General features: G+C 39.7%; 1 protein-coding gene across 3 annotated transcripts in view; it reads left to right on the forward strand.

Moving 5' to 3' along the window:
* Positions 1 to 12,409, forward strand: part of ZNF318 (zinc finger protein 318) — a 28,845-nt gene that overhangs the window by 7,779 nt on the left and 8,657 nt on the right. For all 3 annotated transcript variants that reach the window (XR_014251064.1, XM_082414053.1, XM_082414054.1), the window contains exons 3-6: positions 3,194 to 3,833; positions 4,845 to 6,290; positions 7,964 to 8,063; positions 9,914 to 10,218. Coding sequence is in view for 2 of the 3 variants with exons in the window: in XM_082414053.1 (XP_082270179.1) it covers positions 3,194 to 3,833; positions 4,845 to 6,290; positions 7,964 to 8,063; positions 9,914 to 10,218 (2,491 nt within the window). In the remaining variant the exon portion in view is untranslated. The remainder of the gene's footprint in view (positions 1 to 3,193; positions 3,834 to 4,844; positions 6,291 to 7,963; positions 8,064 to 9,913; positions 10,219 to 12,409) is intronic.

Here is a 12,409-nt window from a genome sequence, read left to right on the forward strand (position 1 = left end):
CCAAATCAAGGGTTGTCAGTCTCCTCACCATGGCAGGGCAGCTCTGTGTGTAGGATTGTAACTTATTCTGAAAAGGGAACGTGAACATGTTGTATGAAGACTCTTAGCTTCTAAAAACTTGTGGATGTGAGGTTGATTTCCCTTGTTTATCAAAGTAGACACATTATACGTTCCATTCATGGAATTCTCCTAACTCCTCCTTGCCCTGATGTAGGTTGAGGGAGTAGAATTTTTTCCCTCTGATTTGCCTTAGGGAACAGACAGAAGCAAACAGCTTTCTTCAGGCATTTTGGGGATTCAGCAGAGGAAAATAATGGGAAGTTTGGGTTCTGGAGGACCTTTTTTTTTCCTTATATACATTTTAAACAGCTTTATTTAGCCATAATTCACGTACCATACAATTCACTCATTTAGAGTGTACAGTTCAGTGACTTTTAGTATATTCATAGAGTTGTACATCTACCACTATGATCAATTTTATTTTTATTACCTTATCCTTAGCTATTAGTCTCACCGCCTGCCCCAAGCCTATTACTAATCCACTTTCTGCCTCTATAGATTTACCTGTTCTGGCCTTTTCATAGAAATAGAATCATACAAGGTGTGGTCCTTTGGTGACTGGCTTCTTTCACTTAACATAATGTTTTCAAGATTCATTCACGTTTTTTCATATAACAGCGCATCATTCCTTTTTTATTGCTGATAATAATTTCATTGTATGTGTTTTGTTTATTCATCAGTGATGGATAACATTTTAGTTGTTTCTGCTTTTTAGCTATTATGAATAATGCTGCTGTGAACATTGGTGTACAAACTTATGTGGATGTATATTATATGTTTTTTTAATTTGTTTAATGGAATTTGTAAACACAGAAAAAGTAGAATAGTACACTGAGCCTCCATGTACCCATCACCTACACTGAACAATCAATTTTTTAAGTAGATTTTATTTTAGAAAAGAGTTGGACTTAACCAAAGCTTTCAGAGAGAGTTTGTCCGTGGACTATTCTGAGCTGCAGGAGATCGGGGCCCTTTTTAGGACTCACTTTTATTGCAGCCAGTTCTCTCTCTTATCCTTTGGGAGAACTGGGGAAGGAGGACGTGAGCTTCTAATCAACCTGATTTCTGCCTGTATTTACATGATAGCGCATTCTTTTAACTGTTTCTATTCCTTCTTTCATTGTTTTTTGCCTCCTTTTGCTGGAGATTGCAAGTTTAGAGTGAGTCTGAGAACCATTTCATTATTTCTAGCTTCTTGATATTTAATGTTGGATTAGATCTTGGGCTAGTATGCTGCTTGGTGGAGACATGTAATAGTTCTGGTGAGGAGCAGAATGTGGGAGCATGGATGAACTTGCCACTACCCGTGGAGCCTGTGATTTTCCTCTGCACTAATGTGTTCAGAGACTCTGTATGGTAGATGGTGTTTTGGCAGTGGAGTGACTCAATTCATGGATGTTCCTCCCTAGAAATAGATGTCTTCGTGGCTGACAAACCTACAGAGTAAACTGTTTTACTCTAGTTATGTTTGATTTCGGAGATCATCCTTGGTCATTCTCATTCATATTATTATACTATTATCCTATTATTATTCTCATTTCCTATTATTTCATAGTACATTGGGACCTCAAAATTCCCCAAATTCTTAGGGAGGAGGTGAATAACAGGAACCTCAATTCCCATAGGTGGCATGCTTATAGAGGAGGTGATAAAGTTTATCCTTTATAGTCTTTCATAAAGTTATTTATAGCTGTTACCCAGGTCTAAAACTGAACAAAGCCTGGGCTGGCGAATGAGAAAAAGCAACTCTTTGATGTTCTGCTTAGTCCCAGAAATAGGAAAACAACCATAAAAAAAAAAACAAAGAAAAGTCATTTCTCAAAACTCACAAAAAAACAGAAGTAGCTACTAGCATGTAGAAGACAGCAATAATTACCATCCTCTGGACAGTAATTCACTCTGAAATGTGAGTGACATGTAAGTTTTTCAAAGTGGTATGCTTAAAGTACTAGGGGATCTTTATTTCTATCTGTGATTTAAGTCAGAAACTTTTAGGGGGCAATAGAAACTCTGACCATAGTGCCCAAAAAGATTAGGATATTGTGTGTGGTATAGAGATCTGCACTAAAAGGACAGATGTCCCATCCTGTATTTTTACCTTCATGCCATAAGAGTCTAAGACCTTTTTATTTCTATAAAATAAAAATATATAGTGAGATAAAGCATCACATACTCTTTTTCTGGGCCGAAGATTAGCAGAGTGCTTGTGGATATCCAGGCAAGGCAGGAAAGAGGGTAACAAAACAGGCTGTGAGGGAGTTTTATGGTTTTTAATATATGAGCCAGCAAGACAAAGCATTAGAGAACCTTCTAAAACTTATGAGAAAATCATGCCAATTGGATAGATCAATCGTTAAAAAATTTTTTTCCAAAAAAAAAAAAAAAAAAAATTTTTTTTCCCCACAGTGAAACTTTTTTTCTCCAAAGGAAATATTATATAGAATTTTATTATATAAACAGATAAAATTGGGACCAGTATGATTTCAGTGAGGTGGAAGGCCCAGAGCCATGCAGGCTCTTACCTCCTTCCTTTAGGCAGCTCCTGAGCACTCTTCAGAATCTCTGTGGAACACAGCTTGAAAATCATTGATCTGAACTGGTGTTTCTCAAATTTTAAGGTGCATACAGATCACCTGGAGGGCTTGTTAAAATGCAGATTCTGATTCAGTAGGCCTGAGTGGAACCTGAGAACCTGCATTTCTAAAAAGTTCCTGGGTAATACTGATGTTGCTGATTCAGACCACAGTTTTAGTAGCAAAGAGCTAGAATTTAGCTAGTGTGAAGTTGGGTAACCCATGTCTTATTGTAGTCTGGTAGTGGTGTTTTTGCATCTCCCAGACCCTAGCATGATACTATGCATCCCCAAAGTCTAATCAAAGAGATTAGCCTAAGAATTCTGTCTAGGTACATTAGTAGTATCTTCCTTTGGTTAGAGGCTACAGCTGCTTGTGCCCTGGGGAAAAGGAGAAGAAGTATTCCATGTATATACATAGATTTGTTCTTGGACTTCATGATTATTGTCTTTTGTTCTAAGCATTCTACAGCCCCCTTGCCAGATGTCAGTCTCTTAGCCTTGTCTGGTCTTGCTCTTTCAGAGTCCATTATATTCAGTGATGCTTGTCTCTTTTCTCAGGGATGACCTGACTGATGATTCTGTCTTCACTCGAAGTTCCCAGTGCTCTCGAGGTCTTGAACGATATATTTCCCGGGAGGAGGCACCTCTCAGTCCCTTCTTGGGACAACTTGACGAGGACTACCGAGCAAGAGAAACTTTCCTGCATCGATCTGATTATAGTCCCCATGTCAGTTGTCATGATGAGCTGTTGCGGGGAACAGAACGGAATAGAGACAAACTCAAAGGCTCCTACTCTATACGACCTGAGGAAAGGAGCCGGGAGGCCAAACGGCCCCGTTATGATGACACAGAGAAGATACACAGCATGGGAGGTGATCACCCAAGTTTTACATCGGGGGCCCGCAACTATCGACAGCGTAGGCGGAGCCCGAGTCCTAGGTTTTTAGACCCTGAGTTTCGAGAGCTGGACCTTGCCAGGCGAAAACGAGAGGAAGAGGAGGAACGAAGTAGGAGCTTGAGTCAGGAACTGGTGGGAGTTGATGGTGGTGGCACTGGCTGTCCCATCCCTGGATTGTCAGGTGTCCTAACAGCATCGGAGCCAGGATATTCTTTACATCGGCCAGAGGAAGTATCTGTGATGCCCAAGAAGTCAATTCTGAAAAAGCGGATTGAGGTGGAAATGGAGCCTTCCATGCAGGTCTATGCTGCATTTCTTCTAGGGTCTCTTGCTAGTCCCTGTAATATTTTAAAGCCTAGTTACTTTCCTGGGGGCTGTGTCCCTAAGGTATCTTTGGAATATGTGTTGGACCAACATTGTTATGCCTATGAGCTGTACCTTCCAGGACTCTCCAAAGGAAACTGTAGGCTTCATAATGCAACAATAGAGGGCTTCTGTTGTCATGTATTAGGCTTTCTAAACAGACATTTTGGAGAGTATCTATTCAAGTTTTTTTTTTTTCGCCTCTAAATTGGATAGTCCTTTAGGATCTTTGAATATGGGTTTCTTGGAAATGAAGCTTGAAGAGCAAAGGGAGGAGCTGATCTGAATTTTCCTCATCTCTCTTTAAAGAGAAGAAAAAATGTATGAGTGGTAGGACAGTAGACCAGAAATCAGATGATTCTGATTCTGGACCCGTCTCTACCACCAACTTGCTGTGTGATTTTTAGATAAGTCACCTAACCATTCTGGACCTTGATATTTTTTTCTCACTTATGAAAAGATGGTCAGGCATGAGCACTTGTTTTTACCTGTCCTTTTAGGAGCTAAATGTTTCTGAAGAAGTGCCTGAGGGCACTTAGGGAAGTAAGGGAAGGCAATCAGTTAGGGTTAACAGAGTTTCCTGACCCACTTCAACCAAAGTAGCTCTCTGCTTTTATGTTTTTTTTCTTTCGGGGATCCGTAAAAAAGAAAGCAAGTAAGCTAGGGCATCTCTAAAGTCCTTTTGAATTCAAATTCCTTGATAAAGACTACAACAAATGGGCAAAAATGAAGACTCAATCTGCCTTCTTTTCTGTTTCCCCCTGCTACAGCAGAACCATCTGGAGAAACGGGAACCCAAATCTTGAACCAGGCTAAGGACCTCCCTTTCATCCACATTTATCTTTTCCCTATTAATTCAAGAAGAACAAAGTATTTAAGTATTTATCTCAGTTACTAGTTTTCTGAGATTCTACATAGAGGCTAATTCAGTTATGTTTGTCTTTGCAGCTTGAGAGTTTTTCCAGCAGTACCAGCTCCAGCCAGGATCACTCCCTTTACTCTGGACACTCATCTCTTCCACTAAGTGGTGCTATTGCTACTTTTGCCTCAGAGGTTGAAAACAACAAGGGAACTATGGTAGAGACTACCCTGAAGGAATCTCAGGGCAACCTCTACCAATGGGGCCCCCTCCCTGGGATACCCAAAGACAGCAGTCCCCTCAGAGAGAAATTTGGAAGTTTTCTGTGCCACAGTGAAAAATTGGATATGAAGGCTGAGGGACCAGAGCGACACACAGACTTCTTGCTTCCTCATGAGAGAGCTAGCCAGGATGGCAGTGGTTTCTCCTGCATTCTGAGCATGTTAGCAGATTCTACCAGTACACAGGAAAAGAGGCGACGTAGCTTCCCTGACATTGAGGATGAGGAGAAATTTCTCTATGGGGATGAAGAAGAGGATTTAAAGGCAGAATCTCCACCAAAGCCCCTTGGGGGCTCTGAAAGTGAAGTTATGAGGCAGAAGGGAAGCTCCCTACCCTCTTCAGCTCCAGCTGTAAAGCTAGAATCAATAGAAGAGACCAGTCCAGAATATGCGAAGATTCATGACTTGCTCAAGACCATAGGGCTGGATATTGGAGTAGCAGAGATTAGTAAACTGGCTGCACGCACCCAGGAACGACTTCATGGCAAGAAGCCATCACGTTCCTCTGCTGACCGCCGTTCCTCTGTTGACCGGCACTTTTCATCAGACCGCTGTTCCTCAGTTGACCGCCGTTTCTCAGCTGATCGGCGCTCTGCAGATCCTCACAGACTGGAGAGTGGAGAGGCACACCATAGCAATACCCACTCCCCAGAGGTATCCCATCCACACCCAGTCTCCCCTGTGGATCCTTACCTGCTCACAAAAAACAGCCCCCCGTTCCTAAAGTCTGACCATCCAATGGGTCATACTGCAGGACCTGAGGTGGTTGGCAGTGGGTTTCAGTCATCTGTTGCAGTCAGGTGCATGGTGCCATCAGCCCCATCTGCCCCAATTAGACTTCCACACCCTGCTTCTTTATCTCAGTTTCATATGCCAAGGGCCTCTCAGTTTGCTGCAGCTCGGATACCTCCAAACTACCAGGGACCTGCCATTCCCCCTGCTTCCTTTGATGCCTATAGGCAGTACATGGCATATGCAGCCTCAAGGTGGCCCATGTACCCTGCCTCCCAACCTTCAAACCACCCTCTACCTGAACCACACAGGATAATGCCAGTTACCAAACAAGCTACCCGTAGCCGTCCCAATCTCCGTGTGATCCCCACTGTGACTCCTGATGAGCCCAAGCAGGAGGAGTCAGTGCTGGGCTCAATTCCTCCTGCCCAAGTGCCTGTCCACGTGTCCATCCCATCACTCATAAGATATAATCCGGAGAAGATCTCTGATGAGAAGAACCGTGCTTCCCAGAAACAGAAGGTGAATATTAGCTTTGGGCATCCTGTGCCTGAATCTTCTATTTTAACATAAATTTTTGTCTTTTAGAGGGAGCTGAAAATTTGCAAGGCCCAAGGCAGTCTTTAGAGACTGCTGTCTTACCATAATTTTTTCTTTTATGTTTTCTCATTTGGACTAAAGTCTGGCCATAGGTCCCACTGTGATTGCTAGACTTCTTTTTCCTTTTTTAAGTTTATTTCTCTATCTGAATTATCAGCCTTAGGACCCTATGGGTAGGAGCTGGGAACCTTGAAGTCTTTAATATGACCTTATCAGGGAGAGAGGAACCAAAATTGGTCTGGGTGAAAGAGAAATCAGGAAATCTATGTTTCATCCCAGTGAGTTTTGGATTTTTTTCCTGTAGTGATTATGGGGTTTAAAAACTAATAACTAGTTGTTGCTTGGTAATTAAACCAAGAAATAAGCTTTGCTTATTCTGGTTTAACTTAGAGTCCAGGAATAATATTTTTTTTAAAGTAGTTTTTATAGTGTCAAAAGTAGTTTTTATACTTTTTTTTAAAAAAGTAGTTTTTATACTGTTCATCGGGTTCCCAGGCTATAGAAAGGGAGCAGTGGCTGGGGTAAAGATATAATAATTCTAGATGCTTTAGAGCAGTAGGTAAAAATTATGTAGGGATGAGGAATACAGAATAGAAGAATTTTGAATAGAAAAATTAATATGTACTGTTAATTTTACAGGTCCTTAATAACTAAAAACTCATTTTGTTAAACAAGGTGACCTAAGGATGATAAAATTGTAATATGTGTAAATTTGGTTTGCTAATAAAATAATTAAGACCTGAGGAGAAAAGTAGAAAAGGCAAAATTGTAGGCCTAATCTCATTTTTTTTCCAGTTGAACAGAAATTTAGCTAATCCTTGAGAAGACAAAAAGCACCTCTTAATTTTCCATTGTACTTGGGTGCCCTGAACTTCAGTCTTTTGGTTTTTTTTTAAGTCTTTTGGGAAAGAGGAAGATAGGTTCCATACAACAAAACCTAAGACTGCAGAGACACTGTCTGGAGACTAGTGCTTTTCCTTTACTTTACCTTTAAAAACCTAGTACTTAAGTCAGGGCTGACAATACACAGATTTTTCACATGAGTTCCATATTTGTTTTTCCATTAGGTGATAGTAATACAGTTGAAAGATCAGGGACTTTAGGGCATGCATATCTGGATTTTAAATCATCTTACTGTATGATCTTTTGGTATGTTACTTAGTCTTTTGCAACCTCAATTTTCTTACTGTGAAACAGATAATATCATGACTAAATAAGGTGATATATGTAATGCAACTAACACAGTGCTTCATCCGTAACACATATTAGTTCCCTTCTTCCCTTCTTTTTTTTTTTTTTTTTTTTTTTAGTTCCCTTCTTGATGGCTCCTTTTGGGCTCAGAACTACTATCTAATAGTGTAGTGCTTCCTGTACAAAAAAAGTACTTTCTGGTCTGTACGGTTCTGGAAAGGATAATTCTATTCTGGCACTTGGATTGGAATGAAATATCACCTTCACTATAAAGTCAGAGCCTCTGTGTGCAGACATTTGGATTCTTGCATTCAGATATTATCTAGTGTGAAGGTTTATGGAAAAGAACAATAGAAAAGGGATGTTGGAGGCTAAAGGATCTCTTACCATTTTGTACTTTGCAGGTTATTGAAGAGAGGGAAAAGCTGAAGAGTGACCGGGAAGCTCGCCAGAAGAAGATGTACTATCTCAGGACTGAGTTGGAGCGGCTTCATAAACAACAAGGTATCAGACACTTCTTTGCATGACTGCCTTTTGTAACTTTAGTAGGAGACCCAAATGGAGAGCTTTGGGGATTCTCAGACAGGTTCATTGACACTGAAGCTTCACTTTCAAAAAATTTTTGATATAATTAGACTTATAGAAAAGTTGCATTAATAGTGTAAAGAATTCTCAGGTTCCACGATTATTAGCATTTTACTATATTTGCCTTATCCATTTTTCTCTCTCAATTGTGTTTGTGCATATGTGTATATAATTTTTCCTGAACTGTTTAAGAGTAAGTTGTAGATATGTATTCCTTTACTCCTAAACACTTAAGTGTGTGTCTTCTAACAACAAAGAATTCCCTTGCATAACCATAGTATGCTTATCAAAATTAGAAAATTAACAGTAATATACTAGTCTACTGATCTTACTCATATTTCATCAGTTGTCCCAATGATGTCCTGAAGCAAAAGAAAATGGAAGATTACACATTGCATTCAGTTGTCATGTTCTTTTAGTCTCCTTTCATCTGTAGTAGTTCCCGAATCTCCAGAAGAGGTCACATATTTTGTAGAATGTCCTTTAATTTTGGTTTGTCTGATGTGTTCTTATGATTAAATTCAGGTTATGCATTTTTGGCAGGAACATCACAGAAGTGATGCTAAGTTCATATCAGGTGTTGATTTATCCCATACTGGTGTTGTCAACTTTGATCATTTGGTTAAGGTGGCGTCTGCTAAGTTTCTCCACTGTAAGGTTACTATTTTACCCTTTTCAGTTAATAAGTATCTTATAGGGAAGATACTTTGAGACTATGTAAATATTCAGTTACTCCTCAAATTTTAGCCCACTAGTTTTAGCATTCATTGATGATCCTTGCCCAAATCAGTTATTATTATGATGGTTGTTAAATAGTAATTTTGTAATTTCATCATTCCATCTTCGTTAATTAGTTGGCTTTCTACTATGAGGAGGAGCTTTCCACCCACACCTCCTCACGCATTTATCTGTCCATTTATAACAGTATGAACTCATGGATTCTTAATAGGTTATAATATTTTACTATTATTATTTATCTTCATGCTCAAATTGCCCCAGATTTGGTCAGTAAGACCCCCTTTAAGTTGACTCCTGTGTCCATCATTTTTTGAGTACTTCCTTTTTCGCACAAAAAGATGCTCCATGATGCCTCTATTGATTCCACCTCTTCATCTATGCTTTTAGGAATTCACATACACACTAAGAACATAGCAAGGCTTCTTTCTATATTACAGCTTGGTGATAGCATGGGAAGAGTAGAGAGTGGGAGAAGATATAACTTCTTCTGTTTGGATTCGGGCTGTTTAGGGATGAGAAACTTAGTTATTAATCCTGTGAGGATTAATTCATGAGGACCTGCAATTTGGAATAGGAGATAACATTAGGTGAGCTTGAGGCAAAACCTAAAACTCAGTGGAGGTGTTGGTGAAGGGTCCTTAAATCAGATAAAGTCAAATATGTGACTGAATGTTTTTTGCCCTCTAAATAATTCTTTAGTTCTCTGAAGAGGACAGCCACGGGATTCATAGTTACACATGCACACAAACTTGTATATACCCTTTTAGGGATTCATGCAGTGCCTCCCTGAAACCTATCCATAGATCCTTAGCTAATAACCCCTACATGAGAAATAATGTAATCACTCAACCTTTACCTCCATAGGAGCTTCAACTAAACCAGCCCATGTGGAAGGCAAGTCTCACCTGCTTTTTGAATGTTTTATGGAGAAAGATTTTGTGACCATAAAGTCTTGAGAATTAGTACTTATGACTGAAAAATGACTTGTTAACTTTCCTTGTGCTTCTTTCTGTTGACATTTGACTACTCAGGGGAAATGCTGCGTAAGAAACGAAGGGAGAAGGATGGTCACAAAGACCCACTCCTGGTAGAGGTGAGTCGGCTTCAGGATAACATTATGAAGGACATTGCAGAACTTCGACAAGAGGCAGAAGAGGCAGAAAAAAAGCAGTCTGAACTGGACAAAGTGGCTCAGATCTTGGGAATTAACATTTTGGATAAATCTCAGAAGTCTTCAAATGACAGTAGGGAGCCTACAGAGAAGACTGGGAAAGCAGAAAAATCCAGGAGCCCAGAAAAAGTGTCATCGTCCTCAAACTCCTTTTCCAACAGCAAGGTAACAGTTCAACTTTTCCATTTTTATTGTATCTTTTATTTCCATGGACTCCTAAAGAAGCCTTCTAACTAACCATTTTCTTAGCATCCTTTTCCAACCTGTTCTTACTCTTGCTAGAGTTATCTTTGTAAAGCATAGTTCAGATCATGGTATTCTCCTTTAGAATTTTCGCAGTTCCCCATTGCCCACAAAGTAGAATCCTGGGCCCTCTGTGTTCTAGTTCTAGCTTAACTCCTTAACTCACTCCAGTTTGGCTTCTCGTTTTCTCGTAACTTGTAATGCCATTTTGTAGGTTCATGTTTAGCAACAAGGTCACCACTATGTTGTACAGCCTCAAATTCCATTCTCAAATCAGTATTTGATATAGGGAACCATTGTCCCCTAAAAAAATGTTTCCTTCCCTTGGCTCCTGTCACATTTCTTTTCCTCCTATATACTGGTTGCTCCTGTTTAATCTCCTGATCTTTAAATATTTTAGTTCTTCAGGGCTCAGTTCTAGCCTAATTCTCTAGAATTCTGCTTTCTACCTAGGTCATTTCATTCAGTCCTATGCTGAAATACCATACTGACAACTTTCAGTTTTATATTCTAGCTCAGGTGATTCTTCTAAGGTTCAAATCTGAGTGTCCAACAGACTACTCACTGTTTCCACTTCATTGTCTCATAAACACCTCAAAATCAATATATCCTAAAGTAAACTAAGATTGTGCTCAACCTCCCTCTAACCTTTTCTTCCTCTGTTGTTACCCATCTCAGTGAATGATACTACTATCCAACAGTTTTCATGCCAACAACCTGAAGAGCATTCTTAGTGCTTCCCCCTCCCAAACTGCTCCACACACCAAGTCAATTACAGATTCTGCCAATTTTCCCTCCAAAGTAAATCTCAATTCCATTCATCTCATCATCTCTATTGCCATCCAAGTTCAAGCCACCTTCAGTTCTTGCTTGTGCTGCTACACTCTTAATTCTTTCTCCATATTCAGCTGGTGATTGAGATACTTCCTTGCCTACCTCTTCAGCCTCATTTCATGCCTCTTTTTTCCTTTGCTCTCTGTAATTTCGTTACTGGCATTTTCGTTCCTTAAATGTTTCATCATTAATGTCTTTGTGTCTTCTCCTCCTTCTGGTTACCATGCGAAACCCACTCTTCTTATCCTGTCTTCTAACTAACTCATATTCATCTTCAGATTGCAGATTAAATTATTTCCCTGACTCCCTTCCTTCATTTTCCAGGTTGTTAAATTTTTAAATTTGCCTGATATACACTGTCATAATACCTGACATTTTCCTTCTTAGCATTTATGGCAGTTGTAATTATATAATTACATGTGTTCCCCAATTAGATTTTAAGGTTCAAGGGATCAGGGACCATATCTGTCTCATTCTCCTATATAGTCCCCAGTACATAGCTCAGTGCCTGGCATGTAGCAAATGGGTAGTGCTCAAGAAATATGACACTACACCTTATACTCCTGCCACCTTAGAATGCTTGCACTTTTCCAGATGTGCATTATGCTATTGTGCCTCTCTAATTTTGCATTAATAGTCCTCTTAGCCTGTCTCCCAACCCTACTCATCCACTAAGGTCCAACTTGAATACTACCACCTCCGTGAAGAATTCCTGAATTCCATACAGATTGAGTCAACCCTTTTTTAGCACTCCCATAGTATATTACTTTGTTTCTTTATAAGATTTATTTCATTCTGTCTTATTGAAAACATGATTAAGATCATGCCTGTTCTCATGCCTGTGTCTTCCACTAAATGAGAGCTTCTTGAGAATAACAGAACATAACTTATTTATTTTTGTGTGTCCCATGGCATCTGGTATATCTAGTACATAGTAGACGGTCAGTTAATGTTGGGGGTTAGAGAAGAAGATATTCTGTGTTCTCTGTCAACCAAGCTCTAATTTTTTCATGTCTTCCTGGGAGAGTTCTCTTTCTCAACCAGGTAAGACTGTATTATTATATCAGGATCACTGAGTTCAGGGCCTTTGATGGGAGAAGAGCTTGAAAGTTTTGACCCTTTGTAGCTGACTTACACATTGTTTGGGGTTCCATTTATGCACCAACCCCGTGATAATCTATCATCTTGACTTGAGTGAGCCTTCATGCTCTCTGAAGCTAACAAGGATATGTTGCAATTGGATTTTCATTTCAGCAGTAAAGAATGTTCTCTCTACAAG

This window comes from Balaenoptera physalus (genome assembly GCF_965194825.1).
Source record: "Balaenoptera physalus genome assembly, chromosome: 11".
In the NCBI taxonomy this organism is placed as follows: Eukaryota; Metazoa; Chordata; class Mammalia; order Artiodactyla; family Balaenopteridae; genus Balaenoptera; species Balaenoptera physalus.